Source organism: Gossypium arboreum, chromosome 13, assembly GCF_025698485.1.
Source record: "Gossypium arboreum isolate Shixiya-1 chromosome 13, ASM2569848v2, whole genome shotgun sequence".
Lineage (NCBI taxonomy): Eukaryota > Viridiplantae > Streptophyta > Magnoliopsida > Malvales > Malvaceae > Gossypium > Gossypium arboreum.
Genome location: NC_069082.1, coordinates 13,490,329 through 13,508,809, shown reverse-complemented (window position 1 = coordinate 13,508,809; position 18,481 = coordinate 13,490,329). Strand labels below are relative to the sequence as shown.

Sequence of the window (18,481 nt, the reverse complement as noted above, 5' to 3'; positions counted from 1 at the left end):
TACTCACATATTATAGGCATCAAAATAAATTTTAAATTATTGTTATGCCTCGGTTTTGTGGTCCCAAACCATATTCCGCTAGGGTCTATTTTGGGCTGTCACAACTCCCCCTCTTAAGGAATTTTCGTCCCCGAAAATCTTACCGTAAATAGGTTCGGATACCGCTCTCTCATAGAGTTCTCGGTCTCCCAAGTAGCTTCTTCTATCCCGTGCTTGAGCCATAACACTTTCACTAGCGGAACCCGCTTGTTTCGCAACTCTTTCACTTCTCGTGATAGGATACGAATCGGTTCTTCTTCATAACTCATATTAGCTTGAATTTCAATTCGATGGACTAATCACGTGCGATGGATCGGATCTATAACGTCAAGCATCGAAACGTGGAAGACATCGTGAACCTTTTGAGTTCGGGGGCAAAATCAAACGATATGCCACCGGACCGACTCGCTCGATATCTCATATGGCCCAATGAACCTCGGGCTCAACTTGCCCTTACGGCCGAACACGAGTATCTTTTCCAAGGCGATACCTTGAGAAACACTTTATCACCCACGATACTCGATATCCTTATGCTTCATATCCGCGTCGACTTGACGATCGAAGGCTATCTTCAAACTTTCACGGATTACTTTCACTTTCTGCTCAGCATCCCTAATCAAATCCACCCGAAAATCTTGCTTTCACCAAGCTCGGTCAAAACAATGGTGTACGGCATTTACGCCTACAAAGCCTCGTAGGGTGCCATCTTAATACTCGATTGAAAGTCGTTGTTGTAAGCGAATTCAATCAACGGCAAATACCGTTCCCATGAACCACTAAACTCGAGGACGCAACATCTTAACATATCCTCGAGTATCCGAATTATCCGCTTCGGATTGACCATCGGTTTGGGGTGAAAGCGGTCTGAAATGCAACTTGGTACCCAAAGCTTCTTGCAACTTTTTCCGAATCGCGAGGTAAATCTCGGATCTCTATCCGACACGATGGAAATAGGCACCCGTGTAATCTCACGATCCGAGAAACGTACAATTCCGCTAATTTGTCCATTGAAAAATCCGTGCGTCGGGGGACAAAGTGGGCCGACTTAGTCAATCGATCTACCACGACCCAAACCGCATCCTTCTTACTTGCGACAATGGCGGTCCGGATACAAAGTCCATTGTGACTCGATCCCATTTCCACTCGGGTATCGTGATTGGTCAAGTAATCCTGAAGGCACGATGTTCCGCTTTCACTTGTTGACATATTAAACATCTCAAACAAAGTCGGAGATGTCTCGCTTCATACCATGCCACCAAAATCGACGTTTCAAATCATTGTACATCTTCGTACTCCCGGGTGGATTGCCATTCGGCTACAATGGGCTTCATTCGAATTATCGAAATGAGTTCAATTCTTTGGGACACACAGACGACTTTTGAACCTCAAACAATCGTCATCGTCGATTTGAAACTCCGAGTCCTTGTTCGAACACACGCAGCCCGCTTTGCAACCAACTCGTCATCGACTTTCCGAGCTTCTCGAATTTGGTGTGTCAATAATGGTTTGGCTTTCAATTCAGCCACTAACACACTGTCGGATCGGATAGACAAGTGCACATTCATCGTCAGTAAGTGAATAACGATTTACGACTCAAGGCATCCGCAACCACATTCGCCTTTCCCGGGTGATAGTCAATGATCACTCATAATCCTTTAACACTCGAGCCAACATCTTTGTCGCAGATTTAAGTCTCGTTGGGTCATCAAATACTTGAGACTTTTGTGATCCGAGTATACATGGCACCTTTCACCAAATAAGTAATGTCGCCAAATCTTTAAGGCGAATACGATGGCGCCAATTCGAGATCATGAGTCGGATAATTTTTCTCATGTGGCTTTAATTGCCTCGACGCATAGGCCACAACCCGACCTTCTTGCATTAATCGCAACCTAACCCAAGTAGAGAGGCGTCGCTATAGATGACAAACTCCTTGCGGACTCGGGTTGCACTAGAATTGGGGCTTCATCAAATAAGTTTTCAGTTGATCGAAGCTTTTTGGCATTTCTCCGTCCATTCAACTTAACATCCTTTTGGAGTAAGCCGTCATCGGCGTGGCTATCGTTGAGAAGCCTTTACAAATCGTCGGTAATAACCGCAAGCCCCAAAAAGCTTGAACCTCGGTAATATTTCTGAGGCTTCCAATTTAGTATGGCTAAAATTTTATTCGGTCGACTCGAATACCCGTCTGATACCACATGACCCAAGAAGCTAACCTCTCTTAACCGAACTCACACTTGCTGAACTTAGCATATAATTACTTGTCCCGTAAAATTTGCAGCACTAACCGCAGTGTTCAAAGATGTTCGGTCTCATTTCTTGAATAGACCAAGATGTCATCAATGAACACGACTACGAATCGATCCAAATATGGTCTAAAGATTCGATTCATTAAATCCATAAATACCGCAGGGCATTAGTGAGCCCAAACGGCATCACCAGAACTCATAGTGACCATATCTCGCTCAAGGCGCCTTGGGCACGTCGAATCTCGGATTCGCAATTGATAGTAGCCCGATCTCAAATCTATTTTCGAGAACACCGAGGCTCCCTTCAGATTGATCGAACAAGTCATCAATACGTGGCAACGGATATTTGTTCTTTATCGTCGCTTTGTTAAGTCGACGATAGTCGATCTACAATCGCATGGTTCCATCCTTCTTCTTCACGAACAACACCGCGCACCCCCTAAGCGAAAAACTCAAGCGAGCAAAACCTCTATCCACCAATTCTTGCAACCGAGCTTTCAACTCCTTCAATTCCGTTGGTGCCATACGATACGGAGCTATCGAATTGGAGTGGTACCGGTACCAATTCGATGCCAAATTCTATTTCCGAACAAGTGGTAAACCCGCAATTCTTGGGAAAACATCCGGTATTCACAAACCACGGCGCAGATTCGGGTTTCTTCTCCGATTCCTTGTCATCGAAAGTACGACGCAAGGTACGCTTCGCACCCTTTCTTACATATTTCTGGGCCAACATCGCTGATATTACAGCTGGCAACCCCTTTAAGTCCGTGGACTCAACCCGAATTATTTCATTATTCGCGCACCTCAAATCGATAGTCTTGCTCTTGCAATTTACAACCGCATCGTGCATGGTCAACCAATCCAAACCAAGAATAACATCGAACTCATCGAATGGCAAAAGCATTAAGTCCGCGGAAAACAAGAACCTCGGAACACTAGGGGACTTTTCTTGCACACTTTGTTAACAAGCACGTAATGACCCAAGGGTTTGACACCGAATTACAAACTCAGTAGACTCAATGGGCAAAGTCTTATTGGATGCTAAGGTTTCACATATATATGAATGAGTAGAACCAGGGTCAATCAAAGCAATTACATTTGTATTGAAAAGAGTGAAAGTACCGGTAATAACATCCGGAGAGGCAGATCCTCGGCGTGCGCAGATGGCATAAGTCCTAGCAGGAGCACGAGCCTCAGATCTGATGGTAGCATCTCTAGATCCTCTCTGACCGCCACTGACATTGCCCATATTTCTAGGTGGCCTACCTCGAGCAGTGGTAGCACCCGGGTTTGCACTCTGACTTGCATTCTGTTCATGCATCCTCGGGCAATCCTTCATAAAGTGGTCGGCCGATCCACACTTATAGCAGGAGCGATCACGAAACCAACAGCTCCCGAATGCCATTTGCCACAATGTGGACACTCCGCCCTCTCTACGATCATTTCCGCCACCGGCGATTGAGGTGACTCGTGTGGTCACAGGGGGTCGATCACGTCCTCGTCTAGAAAAGCCCGAAACGCCTCTAGACCGGCTCGCATCATCTCGAAATCTCTTCGATGCTTGTTGAAGAGACTTTCCCGAGGACCTCTTTCGGAATTCTCCAATCCCCACATCAGCTTTTTGTTTCTCCTTTCTAAGCTCTTCGGCTTTACAAGCTCGCTCAACAAGTACTACGAACTCTCGTATCTCGAGAATGCCAACAAACATCCTTATATCATCATTCAGCCCATCCTCGAAGCGTTTACACATAATAGCTTCGGACGAAATGCATTCTCGCGTGTACCAGCTAAGCCTCACAAACTTTCGTTCGTAGTCGGTAACGGACATAGAACCTTGCTTAAGATCAAGAAATTCCCTCCGCTTTTGGTCGATGAATCTCTGACTGATATACTTTTTGAACTCGGTTTGAAAGAATTCCCAAGTCACTTGCTCTCTAGGCACCACGAAGTCGAGTACTCCACCAATAGTAGGCGGACTCAGTAGCAAGGAGATGGTACACTTTAAGCACTCATCGGGTGTACAGGATAGCTCATCAAGCACCGGATAGTGTTATCTAACCAAAATTCAGCGCTTCGGCATCATCATCATCCGTAGCCTTAAATTCAGTGGCCCCATGTTTTCGAATCCTATCGATTGGGGCTTACTTGACCTTATTTGGTCAGTCACGGAGGTATTGTAGGTGCGGGGTTGCATTTGTCGGGAATGGAGGTTGTGGAACAGCCGTGTTGGTTCGAATGTATTGATTAAACCATTCGCTCATCACACTATAAAAGGCTTGCTTAGCCTCGTCATTAGGATTGCTGGCCATAGGTTGAGAGTCCGGCGCTGTCCCTTGCGCGGGAGCAGCGCCACACTCTCCACATCATCAGCTATCGCTTCGGTTGGGATCGGGATCCATTGCTATAAACAAACACAAAGTCAAATTGTCGAAATCACCACACTATCGATTCATCATTTAATGGCATGTATAGCTAGACCCCAAACACATCACGGTAGTCCTAGAATCGACTAAACCGTGGCTCGATACCAATAAAATTGTAACACCCCAAACCCGAGACCATTGCGGTGTCGGACCCGAGGGGTTAACAAGCCAAGTTCACATGTTTTTGCCCACCAATTTGACATTTCCAGTCAGGCTGGAAAACTGCGTCACTGTCGCCTTAAAATCATATCTCGAGTTTCAAAACTCGGAAACTGGTTTCGTAAATTTTCCCTGAATTTAGACTCATATATCCATCCATGGATTTATTTCTATGATTTTTGGTCGGGCCAATTGGTACAGTTTATTAGTTAAAGTTACCCATGTTACAGGGATCGACTGCTCTGCCCTTCGCGCGGTATAACTTGAATATCTCTCTGTATAGGGATTTAATGCTGGTGTCGTTTGTTTCTAATGAAACTAGACTCAAAATGGAATCCGTACATATAAGGTATGTCTCCTAATTCTTTTTGGATAATTTATAGTGAATTTTTAAAGTTGCGACAGGGAACCCAGAACCCATTCTGGCCCTGTCTCACAATAGCTTTAATAACTCTTAACCTGTAACTCTTATGACCATTTCGTTTCTTCCATATGAAAATAGACTCATCAAGGTTCATTTACATAGCTTATTCACTATTTAATTCCATTCCTATGAATTTTGGTGATTTTTCACATTCACGCCACTGCAGCTGGCAGCATCTGTTTTAAGGTAGGACTTACCTATTTGGTAGTCTCCATGATTCAACTAGTCTTGCCATACATAGGTTCATATATGATCATTTTAACCATGCCAATGGCTGATCATATGACCAACATTCCCATTTCCAAGCCATAGCCACATCATGACACCAAATATATACATACAACCCACAATTAGTCTAAGTTCATGCTCCCTTTTCGAGCCATTTTCGCATGGCCGTACATACTTACATTACAACGTATTTAACAAACAAGAGGTAGTCCTATACATGCCATCTCAAGTTCAATCAAAAAAATTTATACCAAAATGGAGGCTTGATAGTGTGGATGACTTCGACTTCAACGATCCCAAATCCGATTGCTTGAGCGAAATCTAGAAAACTAAGAGCCAAAGCAACGGGTAAGCATTTTTATGCTTAGTAAGTCTCAAGGAATATAATTAACTCTAATTACAGCAATACATTCACATAGCCAAATGCATCATTTCATTAATACACATTCTTACTTCATACTTCATCATTATATAAGTTCGCAAAGCATCAATCAATTCAATAACTGAAATTCATTAGTCGATTGAGCGAATGTTGCTCAAACACGTCGACTTTCCAATGCACATATAACGTACCTTATCCTTTGGGCTTTCCGAGTGTACTAATTGAATTCATTTCAGCAACCAACACTCACCTCCAGCCCAAGATTCTTCGAATATAACCGGATATAATCACGTGCACAAATGCCTTGGTCTTAGCCCGGATAGAATAACTCGCATCGAATGCCTTCGGCCTTAGCCGGATATAGCCACTAGCACAATTGCCTTGGTCTTAACCGGATATAATTTCAGCATAATTGTCTTCGGCTTAGCCCGGATATCATTCAATTTCTCATGCACACATACATCAATAATCATTGGACATATTTATTTCATTTTCGTTACTAAGGCTCAAACACAATTATAATCATTAGCATATTCGCCTTGGGACTTAGCCCGGTGGAATTCAAATACTCATACACACATAATCAATAATCATACACAACCATATTTCATCTCACATAATTCAAGTAAGGTCACTTCTTGAGGACTTACCTCGGATGTTGTCGAACAGCTTTTTCGCTATTCGATCACCTTTTCCTTTCCCTTGTCCAATTGTGGCCCTCTTAGCTCTTGAGCTAATTCAACAAATTCAATTTATTAAAACCTCATTGTGCTTGCTTATGGCGAATATGACAAGGATTTTAAATGGTCATATGGCCACTCTTTAACTTGAATACACAATGGTCATGCACATTTTATACTACATCAAGCAATTCAATACAATTTATTTGAGCATCAAGGAAATGCTAAGGCCTTCAATAGGCTACCCAAGGCGAATATTCATGTACATGTTGAGGTCAATTTTGCACTTAATACCTCACAAAAACAGCATGCAATTTACTAATTAATGCTTTGCACATTGTGGCCCAAAACTTATAATATAGCATCAAGCACCTACATGTGTGCTAGGCGAATTGTGCTTGCAATTTCACAAGCATTCTTCCACATCTTCTTCTTTAAACCAATATATTCATCACTTAGTTCATAACCAAAACATAATGTGCAATCATATATATGCATATATGAGCATGGCGAATTTTCAAGGTGTCCATAGCCATCCAAAACACAAATTTTAACTAACATGCAAGAAGCATGAATCATGCTCAAGAATGCATCATGGCGAATATGACAATCATGTTCCTTTTCAACTTCAATCATGATAAAACAAAGAGAAACTCAAAATCTTACTCATGAGTAGAAAATCCATCATTGCATGCATCATCATCAAGCTTCACACTTAGCATGCAATGGCTTTATCACCATAACAACTTTGCCCAAATACCATTTCCATGGCATAACAAAGATTTGAGCCATGGCTAACATGCACATCAAGTTAGCAACCAAGTCATGCATGAAACGCCTAACACAACCTCATACATACCTTAATCTTGATGTAAACTTAGCCAAATCTCCTTCTAGGTCTCTTCCAACCCAAGCATGAAGCAAAAATCCTCCCCTTTTCCCTAGTAATTTCGCCAAGAAGATGAGAAAGGATGAACAAATTTTTCTTTTCTTTCCTTAGTACATTCGCCAAGCCTATGGAGAAGGATGAACATTTTTTTTTTTTTTTTCATACTCTTATTTTATTATTTCAAACATGCACCACTAGCAAAACATGTTTAAGACATGTTTTCTTTTGCCCATATTCATCACCATGGCCGGCCACTATAGTCAAATTTGGGGAATTTGACATGCAAGGACAACATTTCCTAGTGTGCATCAATAGGCCACTTCCACATTTGCCTATCTTAAATTCTAAATTTTCTCACACAAGTCCTTTCTAGTGAAATTCACCTTTATAACACTAAATCAATCATCAAAAAATGTCATACATGAATACTCACATATTATAGGCATCAAAATAAATTTTAAATTATTGTTATGCCTCGGTTTTGTGGTCCCGAAACCACATTCCGGCTAGGGTCTATTTTGGGCTGTCACACCTTGGGCTAAAATCCTTATATCAAAATGCATCACTGACCCTAGTAATCCAAACCTTGTACGGAATACACCCTTTTGAAGAAGATTAGCCACTTCATTGAGCTAGGGATGAGATGGGCTATTATGGTAGAACTATGAAATTTTTAGTGATAATTGGTCAAGACAAGGCCCTCTCCGCAATACTGTACAAGGCCCCCTGTCGCCATTGGAGGAGTTTTGGTCTTTCGAGCAAGTCTGCAATAGCTAGGATCGTAGTGGTTTTTATTCAATATTTGTCCAATTCCCGCAAGATTTAATTGATGTGCTCTTAAGCACTCTAGGGATCGGATTTTGTTGGTTGGGGGCTTACGAAATCTAGAACATTTACCTTGGCTAATGCTTATTCTTTCATCCTAGCATTTACTACTCCCTAATGACACTTCCCCGGGTAGTCAACTAACTCTCTGGAATTTGATTTGGAAAGCTCGTCTTCCTTCAAAGTTAAAGCTCTTCCCTTAGAAATGTGGGTGGACAGCTCTCCGAACCCGATATTTTATTATCAGTCGAGGTATGAACTTAGTGGATCCTGTTGTTTTCGCAATGTTGAACATGAAACTATTGCTCATTTGTGCTGGGAATGTCATATTGTCCAGCAATTATGAAATTCTGCTCATTTTCACTTTTGAGTTAGACCTCAACTGAGTAGTTCGGGGGAATGGGCCCAAGAAAATGTCACTTCAGAAGTGTGAGTTCACCACCCGACGATTCCTTAGTCCATTGTTTTTACCTTCGCCTTATGGAAAATTTGGCTGCGTCATAATGCCCTAGTCTTTTCCATGTCTAGACCTCTAAGAGTATTGATCAAAGAACTTGTAAGTTGGGTGGAGCTCCTCGTCGCAAGTGCTTATAATAGCATAAAATGTAAAGTACAGTACACACAAGCTTAGAAAGAAACTTGTATTATAAATAATGGGTCCTGAAATAAAAAGAAAAAAGAAAAAAAAAATGAAGTTAACATCTTCACATTCCTTGTCTCTACACCAAACACTTACATCACTTGATTAAGAATAAAGTCGGTAGAGTTTTGGGGGGAGGGGAGGGGGAACATGAACGACAATGGACCCAAAAAACGAAAGAGAAAATGATATTGTACTTCCCCTAGTCATTTCTTTTACCAACTCAATCCTGAAAATCATGCATATGATCTAAAAGGTAGTTGGCTGCAAGTTCCTCATTCTTGTTGCACGCAAAGAACACTTGGAGCACAGTTGCACGATCAAACCCCATTGCTTCAAGCTGCAAGAGATGGGGAATGAACAAGAGAATAAGGAGACTACAAAAGTATTTGTAGGCACAAGATCAATGCAACAAATTTGAGTTTATTAATCATCTAAAAGTAAAACCATTTGCCTAAAATAAAGATGTGATGCATATTTCATAACTCAGATAAAGGCCAAGGAAATGAAAGCATTTCCAGAGGCAGTGGGGAAGATAGCTAAATAATCCACGATAACAGAGAATAGTGAACACATCCAAGTCAGCCTTTATGTAACAGATGACATACCCGTTCTATGGCTTCACGTTCTTCAGGTGTGACTTGCACAGCTTGTGGCATCGCCTCAGCTAATTGCCCCAAAATGTTTCTTTACAACAGGAATGTCAAATAAGCACTTGATATACATGCAGTATATAAGTTCAAGAAATGAGCAACTAAAAACAAGACTCACCCCTCTCCACCTTCAGCAGGTTCATTGATCAGGCGAAGAAAGTCACCCTGATGCTCTTGGATAAGTCTCATTAGATTAGGATTTTGTTTCCCCAACTCTTGAAGCATAGGCTGCCAAAAATATAAAAAAGGGAGACATTGAGGAAAGGTGAAAGGAAAAAAGGAAGAAGAAAAGAAAATGAAGCACACACATGAAGATTGAAGAGGGGAAACAAGGGACCAGAGAATAACCTGTAATATTTGTGGGTTGGCTTGCACCATCGCTCGCAAAGCTTGAAACTGAAAAGAGAATTGCAAACTGAGTGTAGTCCTAGGTAGGTATTTACATGACAGTCATGCTAACAAGCCCATTTATAACCAAATGAGAAAGAGAGACCTGTGGACTGTTCCGTAAAAAATCAAGAGAGCCAGCCCCAGCACCACTTGCACCCATGTTCGGAAGGCCCTGTATCAATAAAAAGCAATCAAGTCACTGGTTCATTTGCCCATCATCAAATTTATCAAATGTCTACCGCATGACAATTTTACCTGGGGAAAGAGGTCTAATGGATTTGCATTAGGTCCACTAGTAGGAATAGCTGCCATTTGTGCAGGCTGTTGAGGTGGTGCTGCAGGGCTAGTGGTTTGCCCAACTACAGGAGCATGGGCCACAGGTGGAGCTTCAGCTTGCTCAGGGATGCCCTAGTATTTGCAACAATCATTTATGACGAGATGAGACACAGCTTAGGAAACAAATGAACGCTTGTTTTTGTTGCAAATTAAAAAGAAGAAAAGAAAAGGGTGCAGTATAAAATATCATCAAAACCCACCATTCCCAACGGGGAAAAAATTAAGACACACCATATGATAGAAATCCAACATTCCTGTTTACAATTTTTTTTTTTTTTTTGGGGGGGGATGGAGGGAGAGGGGGAGTCAAAAAAGTTCTCATCAAAGGAAAATTCACAATTCCCAGACACTTATCCACCAAGTCAAAAAGAAATAGCAAAATGGAACAGAGGAAGCATATTTTAGGTGTAAAGAAATTTAATCATCATTGACCAATAAATCATAGTGAGGAGAAATCCAAGTTTCAAATAGAATTACATCAACTTATAAATGATGAAAATGGCATAATCATCATTGCAAGAAAACCTTTAAGAATGACCTCAGCTAACTCGGTTATTTCCACATCTACATTAAGGAGAATAATAAAACAAAAGCAACTAGAACCACAGAAGAACGCACATATTCTTCAAGATACAAGTAAGGTACTTACAGAATACAAATATTCAACAGCTCTCTCTGGGTTATTATAAGCAGCGCGAAGGGTGCGGACAACAGTGTCCCTGTCCCAGGTCCCTCCACCCATGTCAAGAATTTGTTGGATTGTTCCCTCTAAGTTACTCCCTGCAACCAAATTAGATGCTGCTTGACCATAAACATCAGAATCTGACCTGTTTCCAAAGACATTATTCAAGATATTACAATTATGCGAAAGAAAACAAGGAAAAAAACCAAGATCTCTCCTACTAAAAGCAATTCGATAAAATCAAATGCAAGCTTCTGTCCTTCAAATTAGAAGCATGAAAGTTACTATCAAGAATAAGTTACTCACAGAGGAGTACTTGAAGCAACAGGAGCAGATTCAGCAGGAGGTGCAGCCCTGAATAAGAAATTAATAAACAATTAATCAATTGCAAAGGTGCTGTATCTGACCAAAAGTGTTGTATAGCGGGACTTACGCCGCAGACGTCACAACAGGTGCAGTCGAAGCTGGTACTGTAGCTGTTGGCAGACTACTTGCCTCAGGAGCCTACAAAGAATAAAAAATCACTACTCACTCAACAATAATCGTTGCTGAACAAGTTTAGGAAGAAGAATTATTCTTAGTTTTTCTAATCTGACTATAGCCTTTTAAAGAATAGCAGGAAAAATAAAAAGAAAATAATCTCTAGAAATTAGCCTATCCCTAAAAATTAGTAATTTGATTATGGCTAATAGTACAAGGAAATTCCTAGAACTACGATAGAAAATCTGCTTAATTTAAGGAATTCCAACACTCCCCCTCAAGCTGGAGTGTAGATGTTAATCAAACCCAGCTTGCCCATAATTTCTTCGAACATTTTTCTGCTCAAGCTTTTGGTTAACACGTCTGCTACTTGTTGTCTTGTAGGTAGATATGAAACACAAACTTCCCCTTTGCTAATTTTCTCCGTAATAAAGTGGCGATCAATTTCCACATGCTTGGTACGGTCATGGTGTACAGGGTTATGAGCTATGCTAACTGCTGCCTGGTTGTCACAGTATAATGTTATAGGTTTTGTATAGGATAATTTTAGTTCTCCCATTAGCCGTTGTAACCACATTCCTTCACATATACCGTGGGACAAAGCTCGATATTCAGATTCAGCACTGCTGCGTGCCACAACAAATTGCTTTTTACTCCTCCATGTCACGAGATTACCCCAACCATAGCTGCAGTAACCGCTTGTGGAGCGCCTGTCGTTAACTGCCCCTGCCCAGTTTGCATCAGTGTAGACTTCTATGCTTCGATTTACATCTTTCTTGAAATGCAACCCCTTACCAGGAGTCCCTTTTAAGTATCTCAATATCCTGTAGGCAGCTTCCAAATGTTTCTCCCTAGGAGCATGCATAAATTGACTTATAACACTTACTCCAAAAGCTATGTCCGAACGAGTGTGAGAAAGATAGATAAGTTTTCCCACTAACCGTTGATATCTCCCCCTGTCTACCTCTTCTCCATCCTATCAGTTCCTAATTTAAGGTTGGGTTCCATAGGAGTCTCGGCTGGTTTGCAACCCAACAGTCCGACTTCAAAAAGTAGATCAAGAACATACTTTCTTTGAGAGATTGAAATACCTGCCTTTGACCTTGCTATCTCCATTCCTAGAAAATATCGAAGATTCCCCAAATCTTTAAGTTGAAACTCAAGACTTAAGAACTCTTTTAGTCTTTCAATTTCAATAGAATCATCCCCTGTCAATATTATGTCATCTACATAGACAATGAGAATACAGCAGTTCCCATTATCCGAGTGTTTGTAGAATAAGGTGTGATCAGCTTGACCTTGAGTATAATGTCTACTAGTCATGGCTTTGGCAAAACGATTAAACCAAGCCCTAGGGGATTGCTTTAGTCCATACAAGGACTTCTTCAACTTGCATACTTGGCTCTTGCTTCCTTCGAATCCAGGCGGAAAATCCATGTAGACTTCTTCGTTTAATTCTCCATTGAGAAAAAGCGTTCTTTACATCCAATTGGATCAAAGGCCATTCTAAGTGACAGCAATTGAGAGAAGCACTCGAATAGTATTCAATTTGGCCACCGGTGCAAATGTTCCCTCATAGTCCAACCCATATGTTTGAGTGAAACCCCTGGCCACAAGTCTAGCCTTGTATCGATCAATGCTCCCATCTGGTTTAAATTTTCTAGTGAAAATCCACTTACAACCCACGGTCTTCTTCCCAGTAGGTAGTTTAGATATTTCCCAAGTTCCATTGTCTTCAAGGGCCTTTATTTCTTCCAACACAGCTTGCCTCCATTTGGTTGACTTAAGAGCCTCTTCTATGTTTTTTGGAGTTTCTATAGAGTCAACATTAGAAACAAAGGCATTGTAGGATTTAGACAAGTTTCCATAGGATACAAACCGAGAAATGGGATGTTGAGTGCAGCTCCTAGTGCCCTTTCTTACTGCAATTGGAAGATAGATGGAAGATGAAGGAGGTGAAACTTCTTCCTCAAGACAGTCCTCGGGTAAAGATGGCATTGGCACTGCTGTTTCTGTTTCAGGCAGCTGATGTCTCCGAGAGTATACACAAAGCCCCTGAGTTTTTTCTTGTTGTTTTTCAAAATGAGTGGGCTGTTTTTCTTCATTAGTACGGTTAATCACCCTTGTTTCTTGTTGCTGAACAGTGGAGATAGGAAAAACAGGTTCCAAAACAGGAAAAACAGTGGCTGTAGGATTTTCAGCAGGTTTTGTAGTGGTGGTAGGGCTGATAGAGTCTTGAGGTATAATGAGAAGATTGCTCAAGGTCTCATCTTCACTAAGTATCTCCCCCTGAAGATGAGAGGCTGAAAAATATGGCTCGTTTTCGAAGAAAGTAACATCAAGGGACACAAACATCCGGTGTAAGGTTGGAGAGTAGCACTTGTACCCTTTTTGTGTAGGTGAGTAACCAATAAAGACACAAGTGTGGGCTCTAGGATCAAGTTTAGATCGGTTAGGTTGATGGTTGTGGACAAATGCTTTGCAACCAATTGTTTTGGTTGGGAGATTAGGAACACAAAACAAGGGAAAAAAATTTTGAAGAGTATGTAAAGGTGTTTGAAAGTTTAATACCTTAGATGGGAATCGGTTTATAAGATAACAAGCAGTGAGGACAGCTTCTCCCCAAAAATACTTTGGTACACCCATAGTAAACATAAGAGCACAAGCCACGGCTACAAGGTGTCTATTTTTCCTCTCGGAAACCCCGTTTTGTTGAGGGGTGTCAGGACAAGAACTTTGATGTATGATTCCTTGCTCAGAAAGATAAGGACTTAGGATAGAATTAAAGTACTCTCTCCCATTATCAGTTCTAAGGGTGTGAATATTTGAATTGAACTGGGTTCGAATCATTGAATGAAAATTTTTAAAGACTCTAGAGACTTCGGATTTTTCTTTAAGGAGATAGATCCAACAAACTCTAGTGTGGTCATCAATGGAAGTCATAAACCACCTAGCCCCTGTGATGTTTTTTACTCGACTGGCTCCCCATAGATCACTGTGGATTAAAGAGAAAGGTTGAGATTGACCATAAGGTTTCAAAGGATAAGGGACACGAGTGTGTTTGGACAGTTGGCAAACTTCACAGTTCAATGAACTTATTTTCTTATTTAGAAATAGTAGAGGAAACAATTTCTTCAAGTACATGAAATTTGGGTGTCCTAGTCTACGGTGCCATAGCATGATAGAATCTTCTTTTGATGTAGATAACGCCATCCCTTCCTGTGAACTGTTTTTGTTCCAAAGATATAAGCCATCATCAACTTTAGCAATGCCAATCATCTTCCCCAATTCCTGTTCCTGAACCACACAACCTAAAGCAGAAAATTCAACAAGTACTTTTTCATCCTTGGTAAGCTTGCTAATTGAGAGTAAATTATAGGAAAGATTTGGAACATGTAAAACTTTATCAAGGGAAAAATTTTCAGTAAGTCTAACTGTCCCAATTCCAGCCACCAGCGAATAAGATCCATCAGCTATGCGAATCCGAGAGTGAACATGACAAGGTAAATAGGTGTGAAACAAACTTAGATTACCTGTCATGTGGTCGGATGCACCCGAGTCTAGTATCCAGGAAGTTGTGATAGGTTCGTGTGTAGTATTTAAAGCAGTACCTTGAATAGCTAGTGACCCACTGGCTGTAGGAGTCCTGAGTAGTTTATGAAGAGCCTCAAGTTGAGTTTTGGTTAGCCGAAGTTTATGAAGAGTCTCAGAGGAATTTTCGGTGTCACCCATGGGAGTAGGGTTTCTAACAGAGAAAACAGAACAAGAAAAGAGAAGAAAGAGTAGGATCAACTGAATTCCTGATGCTCTTGATACCATGAACAAGTTTAGGAAGAAGAATTATTCTTATTTTTTCTAATCTGACTATAGCCTTTTAAAGAATAGCAGGAAAAATAAAAAGGAAATAATCTCTAGAAATTAGCCTATCCCTAAAAATTAGTAATTTGATTATAGCTAATAGTACAAGGAAATTCCTAGAACTAAGGTGGAAAATCTGCTTAATTTAAGGAATTCCAACAGTTGCAAACAGGCATGGTTTTCAGAAGCAACATACCCTAAAGATTGTATAGCGGGGGAAAACAGACATTATGTAACTAACTCAAACATTTAAGGTGGTTGAATTTGGTAATAACACCAACTCAAACTCCAAATTATGCATTATGTTTGTAGCTCAATAGTGTAACATATCTAGCAGTTGGACTCAAAACAACTCAAACCTGGGCTATATCTATAAACCCAAAATCTTAAAAGCATTCTATTTGCTACCTATAACTTTTTTGATGATCTACTCGTATACAAAGTATATTTGCTCAAGATGCTTGACTATCACTTCAAGTGCTAGTTCATAGCACTGAAGTAAAGAACACCTACCATCACGGCAAAAACAGAACCCCAACGCTTTTCATGCTATACCAATTGCAAATGCCTTTAGAAATGTAACTAAAAAGGTACAGTGACAATCACTGCTTACGAGCAATTATGCATGCAAGTAGCAGTAAGAGAGGTAACAAAATTATAATCTTACTTTCTTTGTAGGAGCCGTTGAAGCAGTTGAGCACTCACCAGATGCACCCTTATTCTAGTTTATTTAAGCAAAAAGGACACTATTAATATGAAAATGAAAGTCATCAAAAATAAATTAAGATACAAATATAAGTAAGAGGTAGAATAATAGTGCAAAGAAAATTTTCTAGTTTAGCAAAAATTTGATTTATAAGATGCACCTAAAGCAAAGCAACAACCAGATTTCAAAAGAAAAATATAATGATACAACACTCCATCATAAGTTATATCTAAGATAACTTTCAAGTTCAACAGCAGTGTGAAAAATAATTATGTCAGTTAGGCATTTATTAGGACAAAGTTCAGAAAAGTTAGAACAAGTTAGATGAAAGATTACAGACATAAAAATCAGGATATTGTAACCAAACTCACCTTTGTCAACATGATCACAATAAAGCTATTTTCAGTGACACTGTTTTCAGCCAGTGTCGTGTCATCTTTAAGAACTTTTCCCTTAAAGATAAGCATTTGTTGTGCAGCAGGATAAACATCTGCCCCTTGAACAGTTTCTATGTTCTTCTTTACATCTGCAACCTGAAAGTATTGACAAGCATTAGCAGCGGAATTGTATAATACCAACTGACAAAGTAATGTAAAAGGCAGAAGGCAGAATGCATTTTATCCCAAGAATTTCATGTCTGTGCATATATATATGCATATATAAGCCTTAAAAGCATAAAAAGTAGCAAAAAACAATAACAATAATAATAGCTTATTTATATAGTTAGAAAATCCACATCATTAAAAAACACAACCCTTGATTAGATGTAACCATAGAATGCAGAACTTGATCCTTGGTTATAGAAGATCTATTAAAAGAAGCATCTGTACATTTAATCCAGTGTTTATAGCCACACAAATTTTTTTTTTAAAAAAAAAAAAAAGAAAAGGTGAAAGAACTTTGCAAAATATGACATATTAGCATATTTCAATGTTTAAAGCTTGTCTATACCCCAGTTCAAACTTAAATCTAGCACACTACAACTAGCAATTACATGGCAATCTATGAATTAATATTCAATGATACAAGTTAATGAAATACTAATACAAAAATGAAGCCCACAAATCAAAGTATTACTCACTAATTTCAATGAACTAGTAAAAAGCATTACGTAGAAAGAAGTACTTAATTGCTAATTGTCGCCAGAAGAAAATGATATCGCCGTTCAAGCTACACGAGTATCAGTCCACTAAAACTTAATCGAAGTAGCTAGACTATTCACAAGCTAAATAAACATATTCAATGAATTAGACACTAAAATTGAACAAAACATTACGATCTCCGATTTTACATGTCAGGCATGGTAATTTAACTCCGTGCATAATAAGTCCAACTAATACAATCCTAGATGAACGCGAATTAATGTTCAAATATAGGGGAAAACGGAAAACCCTAGTCAAGAAACGTAAAATCCCTGGGAAAAGAGGGAGAGAGAGAAGCGAACCGCATCTTCTGGTTTGACTTCGATATCGAAGTGAGTGCCTTTGAGAGTTTTGACGGAAACCTTCATCTTCTGCCAATTTCGATCTTCCACTACGTTTGTCAAAATCCGCCGATCCTATTTATATATGTTAAAATGTTCCACGAGTATGCTTTTCGAAAATAAGGAATTTCTCTGCTTTTCGAAAATAAGGAATTTAGATCAAATTATTTGGTTAAATTGTTAATATTTTTATTTTCTTTATTTCATGAAAATTAGAAAAATTACGAGTCCGTCGATCCTGTAGTTTTATTTAATGGAATTTTGGTTAGATTTTTAATTTTGATTAAACTGTTAACATTTTATTTTTTATTAAATTTAAATTAAATATAAATTTAAGTGTTTAATTATATAGATACAAAGTGAATTTTTATTTTAAACTTAACCAAAAATTAATAATAGTAACAGTTGAGTTTGAATGAATTTTTAAAATTTGAAAAAATAGAAAAATAAAATTATAAAATAAAATATATAAATTAAATTCTTAAATTTTGAAATATATAAAGACTTGTGACATATTTTAACTATTTACATATCGGAGACACAAAGGAGAGAAATGTTAGCAAGACTATTTTTTATTTTTTTGTAATAAAAGAATTTTGATTAGAAAAGAAAGATTGCATAATTATTCTAGTCGAAGGCTTCTTTTAAAATAAGAGACAAAATTTCATTAAGGATTCATTACATGCAATAACAAAACCATAATTAATATGTTCATACAAAAGGTTATAAATAGAAAGCTTGCTTCCTAATCTTGACACATCACCCGCACTCTAATTTCTTTCTTTGGGAAATATGTTTTGATTTAGAATAGAAAAACGAAACATCCTATAATAATTAATCAAAGTTGCAAAATAAAAAAATAAAAAAAAACTAGTAATAAACACATTAGAAGTAAATGAAATTATTGTCAGACTTTTATTTTGAAGTGAGATTTTCAAATCAACAAGTTTGA

At 39.1% G+C, this 18,481-nt stretch overlaps 1 protein-coding gene across 2 annotated transcripts; it reads right to left on the bottom strand.

Annotated features, from left to right (window-relative positions):
• Positions 1-8,928: 8,928 nt before the first annotated feature.
• LOC108463844 (ubiquitin receptor RAD23c-like) lies at positions 8,929-17,712 on the bottom strand. 2 transcript variants are annotated; one of them, XM_017763792.2, is made up of 12 exons: positions 17,491-17,711; positions 16,418-16,579; positions 16,008-16,061; positions 11,436-11,506; positions 11,309-11,356; positions 10,970-11,147; positions 10,240-10,392; positions 10,088-10,156; positions 9,943-9,990; positions 9,713-9,822; positions 9,550-9,628; positions 8,929-9,281 (listed from the first exon to the last, which is right to left on the bottom strand). In XM_017763792.2, the coding sequence occupies exons 1-12, from the start codon at positions 17,554-17,556 to the stop codon at positions 9,165-9,167; spliced, it is 1,155 nt and encodes a 384-aa protein (XP_017619281.1). In that variant the 5' UTR covers positions 17,557-17,711; the 3' UTR covers positions 8,929-9,164. The 2 variants fall into 2 exon arrangements, with proteins under 2 accessions (XP_017619281.1, XP_017619282.1); XM_017763793.2 differs by lacking the exon at positions 16,008-16,061 and having other exon boundaries at positions 17,491-17,712.
• Between the last annotated feature and the right edge of the window lie 769 nt (positions 17,713-18,481).